Genomic DNA, 8,804 nt, shown 5'->3' with positions numbered 1-8,804 from the left:
GGGAGGATGTTAGAAGAAGAGGAGGCCGGGACTGTTAGAGTGACAGGAAGTGGTGGTGGTGGGCTTTCCTCCACAGCAGGGGACAGATTGCTGCCTACGTGAACAACACGGCTCTGCTCCATCCTGCAGCATATGTTCAGAATGGAATAAAACTCTGATCAGCAAACGTCGGAGGACACGAGCAGACAGTTCTTGAGAGACCCAAAGTGCTGCCGCTGCCGTGAAGGTGCTGATTAGGTGTTCCTCTTTCATGGGAACGGACGCATATTCCCAAGATGTTCACGAGCTGCCGTTTTACCCCTTTGAATTTGCAAAGACACTCTGATAATTACCCAGGTTGATCCTCTGCTTAATTATTAACTGCTGGCGGCTTCTTTGATGCATTTAAAGCGTAATTGCATGTTTGAGTCTTGGTTTAATGCTACGTGTCCTCGAAATAGCTGTTCATGCTGCAATCACTGCAGATGGGGAGTAGTGTGGAATTTGAACGTATCCCTCCCTAAAATGAGCTGAGAAATATCAACTCTTGATTATTTGCCAAGAATGACCCCGATTTTTTTTTTTTGTTTTAGTAGGATGTAAATCAGAGTAGATTTGCACAGGCACGCACCGATAGGAGTGTTTCACAGGAAACTGATGGTTCTTGTCCACCGCGTGCACGTCTCTACACTAGAAACTTGGGCCTTTATCGGAGTGAAACTTATTTCGCGTCTCTCTTAACCCACGCTGAGCGACTGTTAAGTGATTTGCAGACAGCTGAATGAGACAGTCAGCAATAAACGGGGAAATTAAAAAGATAACAGTAATGAGGAATCAGATGGAGCCGCCATGTGTTCAGAGACGCCCTCGTAAAACAAGCTCAAGAGCAACGAGCCTTGGAGGGAAACATCTGGATGCTGCGATTCCTGATGTTACACAGGAGTCATTGTTTCAGCTGCAGAATTCTCAAGTTTGAGGTCTGTGCACAAGTGGCTCCTGAAGGTCCAGAGTGTCCTGCTCACACAGTTTTGGGGGGGAATATTTCGACGCCCCAGCCTGCCAAGAAAGTGAGTGGTCGACCCAACGGGCAGCAAGCGTCTACGCCGCTCCGCCATGTGCAGCAGCAGAAGAAGAAGTAAATACTGTTTGGTGAAGAGCCGGACACCACCGCAACAACAACCACATGCACGGCCGACAGCGTACCTGGTGGGTGTGTGTTGCAAACAGGGAAGCGTTTATCAAATGAATCCCAAGTGGAGCATGAATGAGAGCAGATGGGGTTCATCTTTCACTGCGGATAAACAGGAAGGAGGAAGTCCGACATCTGAAAGTTGCGATATGAAAACAAACAGCAGAGACTGAGAGGTTTCAGTTAAATGACTCTCAGCACACGTTTCTGTGGCTCACGCTGATGTTGACTGTTTGGCCCAGGTCGATTCATGGACAGTGAACATTGTCTGGCACATTTGTTTCTATTCAGCGATGGGATGAGCATCCGGCATTATCACCCTTTTGTAAATAAAGGCTTCAGAGGAGGCTTTTCTTCTGTCAAAGGAGGATGAGGAGCAAATCAAATTAACAGAAAAACACTTTCTATTCTCACATGTAGGGCTAAATGCTGGAAGTAGACTCTTTTTAAAAAAGGTTTCTCCAGGTTTTTCTAAGGCAGTCAGTCCCACTGACTCTCTGTTATTGATGAGCGGTAAACAGCTGAACACCAAAGCCCCAGTTGGCATCAAAATAGACTTTGTTGTCTTCAAGGTTTTTTTTTTCTTTCTTTTTTTATCTGCCAAGCTCCGTTCTCGATCCGTAGAGATTTGTGTATCAGATTCGACCTTGAAACAGCTCTTGTTTCTGGACATCCAGCCCCATTTTGGAGGGTGACCTTCCCCTGTGCTCCCCGTGGCTGCTCCTGATGCCAGGAAGGACCCCCTGCTGGGAGCAGCTGCGGCTCTCTTCCAGAGGATCAACTTACATCCATCAGGGCTGCAGAGATAAGATGTGAAATTGAATATTGGATCTTGATTGCTCATACTCAGAGGGAGGACAGAGGCAAAGAAATAAAAAGATCACCGTGCCATGTTTTCCAAAGCTGCGCCTGTGTTGCATTAACTCTGGTGCCTTTTATAGGGCCGATATCTCCCATTTGTGGTGCAGATTGGAAAGCAAACCGTAGTGAGCATGTATAGAAAAACCTCCAGACATCCTGTTCTCCTGTCTCTTTGGTTTAGTCAGAACAGAGGCCAAACACAGCTCAGCTCACACAGCTGTGCAGGCAGATATGGAAAGTTTAACCACAAATCTTCGTGTTGAGGAAATCCCCTAAGTCCTCCTGTGGTTAACAAGCTAGAAAGAAGTTTAGAATCAGGGTCAAGATGCTTCTTGTTGACTGACACAAATACAGAAACCGTTTGAGTCACATTGGGAAAGTATTGAGGTGGGGGGTGTTATTGTCCTCAAGCTTTTAATTTTTGCGCACACAGAGGAAAAATGCTGTTAATTGCACAACGTGTACATCTGTATTGAAAGCAGTCGAGCTCATTCATCTGCAAAAACATCATCGCAATCATGACTGAAAGAGCTCAAATCTGGATTTAAAGGTGGAATAAAAACATCTATGCGGTGAGCTTTTTTTTCTAGTACCGTAGTATAAAATTTTGAGGTCAGGTTAAAATATATTTGTATGGTCACGACTGCCATCTAGTGGCCATTTGAGTCAAAACACTTTTGTCTGTTCTCAAAATAAAAACAAGGTTTTCAGGTCTTAACATCAGTCAGTGATAATTAAAACACTACTGAGCATTCATTAAACACCACATCAGAAATTGGAAAACACAGTGTTCCGGTCACCTCGCTCCAGAAAATAAATGTTTGTCATAATTGTTGGTGTTTCAAAAATATTCAAAGCCCAGTAACACAATTAAGATAACAGAATTTATGGTATACACTAAAGACCAAAGGATTAAAACTAAATGTAAGCCTAAAGCACATTAGCGTAAAAATGTATTCATTAGGTGTTATTGTAGAATCCAACTGAAACACTTTCGATACATAAAAATCAATTTAGTTACAGAAATACAGACTCAGTTTATGCACTCCAATGTACAGACAGTAATAATGTAGGATAGTATTTAGTGTTGACAGCACTGTGAATGTGTGAAATCATTGATCTTGACCCTTTCTGAGTAGCTCAAAGGGCTGCTTCATGTGCGCCCTGTTACGATGGAGCACCCGGTCAATGCTGAGCCTGATGCTCTTGGTTCCCTCATAATATAGACAGCCTTTACAGCTTTTACTGTGAGTCACCGTCAAATGGCCTTGAAGGAGCATGTTACTAACTGTGAGAGCCTCTTGCTGTTGGGAGGGTAGAGGAGTCCTTCCATCCTCATGTGGCAACAGGATTGTGCAGTTCCAAACTCTGAAACCTCCAAAACGTTCAATGAACAAAGAGAAACAATCAGCTGTTCTCTCTGAATCCCCTGATTGGGTTGTTCTCCGTGTCCTTCTCTGCTCATTGCATTTCCCTGAACAAGAACATGGTCTATCACAGTTGCACAGATTTCATCTGAAATGACCGCCCTTGTCCTTCCTCCCCCTCCTCCTTTTCCTCCTCGTACACCACCTCGCACTTCCACTCTTCTTCCTCTGCCCTTCAGATTGCGTCCATCCATTTCTGATATCAACTTTTGGCTCGGCCATGAGCACCCACGACCGGCTCATCTTGGTTCCATCATCAGCAACAAGTGTGAACAGTTGTGAGAGGTTGTGTGTGACTTATGACACATGCGCTGTAATTGTGTGTATCTTCTACCGCCACTAGCTTCCATTTTGCCTCACAAGTGCATCACAGTGATTAATGTGTTGGGGCGAGTGAGATTGAGCGTTGCAAATGAGATCTGCAAGTTGTGTCTAAATGGGTGAAAATTGCTTCTGTTTTTGGCAAAAGAGCGATGGATTTCATAAATGGGACCACATTTGGTTCGCAGAATGAGTTTAGTGCTTTCGCGATTCAGAAAAACTGGAACAGATTTACCTCTGTCCAACGATCAACACAGCGCATCACTGCAGGAGCCCATTAGTTTCATTAAATGCAATTCTGTTTTTAATCCTTTCTTGCGAGGCTTTGCTTTAAATACCACAAACATCATAATGAATTTTAACTATGATGGGAACAAGAATGGATAAAAAAAGGACTCCAAAAGGCTTAGTATAGATGTGAGCCTGGAATCATCATGTTAGAACTCGTTGGAGGTCCTGATTATCGTGTGATTCTACTTTATGCGCTCACTTGCTTTAAATTGTGGCCAAATCTGCATGAAGAAGTGCTTTAGAAAGTGCTTTTTTCTTTAGAAACATACATGATCGACTTCCATTCAGGAGCAATTAAACGTGTCATTGCTTTTCAAGCCTAACTATGACGTCAAGATTGTTGTGTTGTGAGTCAACTCCAACTTTAATTGGCACAATATATTACAATTGACAGACAAAAATTACAAAAATGAAATATAGAAACATAAAATATCATTTTTAAAAGGAGAATATATAGACATTTATCAGAAAGTCACCACTGCAGCTGATACATCAGACCAGAGTTTCCGGCATTTTTTCTGGACTTTCCTCTGACATTTTCTGCCATATGTGCCAGCGCCCTGAACGCCAGTCTGGGGCACCGGCACCATTAACCTGTCCAGACCCAGAGGCGGCTGCGGTGCCGGCCGTCTTCAGAGTGTCAAGGTTAGGCTGTCGTGTGGGAAGGGAGGACGTGGAGTGAGTAATATGGGTCTCCCTCAGCGCGCCGTCATTATGAGACAAAACATGTGTCCTGACCTCCAGTAATGGACACGCTGGGTGTCTTGTCATTGCTGCCAAGTTGTCCAGGCTGATGGCTCCTGATTGGCCACACAGCCTCTGATGCAACGGTGATGGCGTCCGTGTCTGTCCTCTGTGGTCGTGGGGGCCGCTGCTGCTGCGAGTCACCGGGAGGTGTGGCCTGTTATCCAACACACCCAATGAGGTTGCCGTTGGAGTGATGGGCGGCTTGTTGTTACCTTGGCGACCGCTCCACTCCTCTGATGATCTGCACGACTGGGATTCTGTTACGTCTCCAAGGGAGCATAGGAGAAGGCGCCATTAAAACTCAGCATTCATCACATGCAGACTCAAGGTCAGCTGCAGCAGTGCAGGTTCTATCACCTGTCAGGCGAGGGTCCGCAAAGTCCTCGCTGAGAAATTCCTCCCAGGTGTCCCAGAAATGATCCGCTGAGGCCTCTAACAAGAGCAACAGAACCAGAGGGATTACCTGTAGTCTTTATAGTGATTAACAATCTATATATCTAAAATAAAGTCCTTCACCTTTGTCTGTGGACAGTGTAGGAGAGTTCCTGGAGGAACCTTCGGGAGAGTGAACTGTGAAAGACAGTCTGGGGACGCTGTGGGCGAACGGGTCACTGTCGTCCGGACATTTCCCCATCAGTCCGTCCGACAGGACGGGGGAATTGTTGTCATAAGGAGACACATCTCCACTCGACACCTTGGTGGAATCACTGGATAAGCGTCGCTCATTCAGGGGGATGTTCAGCGAGATGGTCCCCGGTCCCCTACGAGACGGAGACACGTGCGACCGAGCGTGAAGACGTGAAGACGTGACGATGCACTGGGCTTCGCACGCAAAAGTGCTGGGATCTCACAGGTTTTGCGAGGCCTTCCGGCGCAGCAGGTAATCCACCACGTCGCCGTCGCTCTCCAACAAACTCATCAGCACTTCGTTCTGCAGGTCAGCAGGAACCTGCCACAATCAAAGCAGCACAAAAAGAGCACTTAACCACCTACTCAGCACGTGGACGTTACATCCAAACGTTCACTGGAGGACTTTGCCGCAGCAGCCGCTGCAGCAGACGCGCCGCTGTTTGGATGCTGCGAGGTGAAAATAATTAACGGAAGAGCAGAACTAATGACGCAGAGCAAATGCCTAATGGGCTTTATTTTTGCCCTGTGGCTTCATTTTCAGATACTCCCAATTAGATTCATCTGCACCCAGTGAGAAGCAGAATAGCAGAAAATGTAAAAGACGAGGGTCCTGCCCTCACTTCTAATCAGACTGTTTAAAAATGCAGGGTGGGGCGACGTATTAACCTCTTCAATGAGGCCTATCATTTAATATTTACTAGGACGAATATTCAGTTGGATAGATTCCGCAGGGCTGCGAGGAGGGAGACTGAGTCCCACGGTTTCTTTGTTTTACTGCAAAGCTGCTTTGGTTGATAAGTGGCTGTAAAACCCCCCATTTCTAAACATATAAAGCTAATTTAAACGTTTTATTAGGTGATAGTGAAACCACTCTCTCAAAGCGTGCGGGGAAGGGGGGGCGTTCACATAAACATGTTTTTTTTTTTCATTTCCCTTATTTTATTTCTTACAGTTTTTAAGGCACCACTTCTTCACCCACCATAAATAGTGTTTGCTGGGTGCTGATCATCTTCTGGACCACGCTGATGACGGCCGTGCTCTCCTCTGCCCGGGCGAAGCTCTGGACTGTAAACTCCTTCTCTGGGTTCTTCTGTTTGTGTAAGAGGTTTGGTCCAAAGATGGTGGCCAGATTGTACGACGTCATTTTGTTTCCCGACACCTGAAACAAAGGGAAACAGTAATCAGGATCGATCAGCCAGTTTTCACATATCCCTCATGATGATTATAATGAGGTAGCACACATTAATCAAGACTTTATCAATTAGGGACCCTTTTGATGCACACTGACCCTCCTCAGCACCCAGAAAATGTTGGGAATGCGCAGCTGCCACCATCAATAAGGGTGGATCTGTTCACATCACTTGTTCAAAGAAACCAATCAGACCTCTTCTGTGTATGTTCCAGGACTCGAGCCAACAAGAAACCCGCTGTGGGGAACAATTAAGCTCTAATTTAGGTATTGAGCCTGCAAATGGAATTGAGTAAAAGTTTATCATTATATAAAAAATGGAATTTGGGCATATTGTAGAGTCACATGTGCGTTAAGTTAATGTCTCTCATCTGAATTCTATAAATTCTATATTAGATATCTTTCTAGACTCTTTCCTTTGGCATACCAAATTCTGTTGGCTCTTTTATCATTTAAAGACATTCATGATGAACAATTATATTACATTTAGATATATCAAAGTTCTGCAATACTCCCCTCTAGTGGTTACTAGCGTTTATTACACTACAAAATTGCATTTTGCCTTTTTATTTTTTAAACAATTCAACTTTATTTGCTTGGGCTTTTATCTAATGTATTATTTAATATAGTAAACAAATATCATAAAACACGTATAAAACTCTCAAATAAGCAGCACACAACAGAATGCAAAATTGTGTCACAGAGCAGCATTCTTCCGTTACCTTCTGTCCCTTACAGTTGACGCTGTCGTCAGCATGTGCAGCCACCGTGGATAACATGTGGAGGAGGCGTTGCAGAGTGTCGCTGTTACAGGGAGGAAGCAGAAAAATCAGGAGCTGGAGGGCATGCTCTTGGTCTGCACGTGCCAATGCTGCAGGAAAAAAAGCCACCACATTTGATGTCAATGACACATCTGGAAAAATCACAGAAAACAGGATGATTTCTGTTGGTTTGATGGCTGATACATGTGCGCTCCTCACACACGGTGTTGATGAAGGCCGTGTAGAGCTCTCTCGTTAGCAGCGGCTCAGGCATGTCTCTGAGGAACTCTTTCAGTAATGCAGCCACGTCGTGGACGCTGTGCTCCTCGTCCAAATGAACCTCCCATCCCCGGTCAAATTCCTTGCAAAGCTGGAAGAGATTTCCTTATATCACAATCCTCATCAAAGATGGACTTGGATGTACAATATGAAGCTCCCCAGATGAGGTCATACCTGCCGCACTCGCTTTCTGGAACTCCCAACGCGGAATATTCCAACTGTCTGTAGCCCTAAATCAAGATGGAGATTCAGCCTCAGTATATCAACACTCTGCTTCCAATATCTTTTTTGATTGTGTACAACGACAACAAGCCTTGTTCTGCTTCTGCACGGCTTCTATTCCAACGAAAACATACCGTGTTTTTCAAGGTGCTGGCAGCAGAGCTCCACCACTCGGGGAACCTGCCTGTAAATGGGGTTGAGGCTGAGCTTTTTGTCGCATCTCTTCTTCCTGCTGCAGGCCTTTTCTGCAGGTAGGGACAGGTGGAGCGCCTCTAAGAGCCGCGACTGGTTATCGTCAAGGTCGGTGATGCAATCCACCGATACTCCGCCCTGCCGGGGAAAAGATACAAGGTAGATAAACGGACATGGTCTGCTCACAGGAGGAACGCCTCCTTCTGAAGAACACACTACAAATGAGCAGGAAATGGAATGAGTGTACATTGTCAGACTGATTTGTTATTTCTGAAGAAGCCCGTGACGGAGCAGCCTACCCTCCTGCGGGTCCGAGGGGCTGCGTCGGCAGTGCTGATCAAAGTTGATTCATTGGGGGCTTCACTGGAACTCAGGGAGGAGTTACTGCTGGAGAACTCCCTGTTGGTCCTCTTGAAGCTGGTGGTGAGGTGAAGGAAGGACAGCATCAGCTCCGTGGGGTCGCTGTGACCCTCCCACGGGGGATCGTGCCGCTGCTTGAGCGTCCGGTCGTTGGAAATGACCTGACAGAGCGGTACTCCAAACACCAGGGGCGTGACCTCTGCGTAAGAGACGGGAGAACAAGGAGTTCATGAAAGCATTCAATTGCACTGGAAATGTGCCACTTTTGACATTAAAGCCATCCTTGTCTTTAGGTTTCTTCAAAAATTCTCCCGCTCGAGCTAAATTTGTAAAGAGAATGTTCTGTCAGACACTTT

At 45.6% G+C, this 8,804-nt stretch overlaps 1 protein-coding gene across 6 annotated transcripts in view; it reads right to left on the bottom strand.

Annotated features, from left to right (window-relative positions):
• Positions 1-4,412: 4,412 nt before the first annotated feature.
• LOC101075133 (rho GTPase-activating protein 6-like) overlaps positions 4,413-8,804 on the bottom strand; it is a 29,369-nt gene continuing 24,977 nt past the window's right edge. For 4 of the 6 annotated variants that reach the window (XM_029847063.1, XM_029847030.1, XM_029847049.1 and 1 more), the window contains 10 exons: positions 8,388-8,647; positions 8,031-8,226; positions 7,849-7,904; positions 7,615-7,765; positions 7,357-7,505; positions 6,425-6,604; positions 5,667-5,764; positions 5,332-5,576; positions 5,173-5,247; positions 4,413-5,081 (listed from right to left, as the gene is read on the bottom strand). In XM_029847063.1, the coding sequence (XP_029702923.1) occupies positions 4,561-5,081; positions 5,173-5,247; positions 5,332-5,576; positions 5,667-5,764; positions 6,425-6,604; positions 7,357-7,505; positions 7,615-7,765; positions 7,849-7,904; positions 8,031-8,226; positions 8,388-8,647 (1,931 nt within the window). In that variant the 3' untranslated portion in view covers positions 4,413-4,560. The remainder of the gene's footprint in view (positions 5,082-5,172; positions 5,248-5,331; positions 5,577-5,666; positions 5,765-6,424; positions 6,605-7,356; positions 7,506-7,614; positions 7,766-7,848; positions 7,905-8,030; positions 8,227-8,387; positions 8,648-8,804) is intronic. The other 2 variants (XM_029847042.1, XM_029847034.1) reach the window with 2 other exon arrangements.

The sequence above is a fragment of the Takifugu rubripes genome, chromosome 1, assembly GCF_901000725.2.
Source record: "Takifugu rubripes chromosome 1, fTakRub1.2, whole genome shotgun sequence".
Taxonomy (NCBI): Eukaryota; Metazoa; Chordata; class Actinopteri; order Tetraodontiformes; family Tetraodontidae; genus Takifugu; species Takifugu rubripes.
The sequence above is the reverse complement of the archived record's forward strand: the minus strand, read 5'-3'. Positions and strand labels throughout refer to the sequence as shown.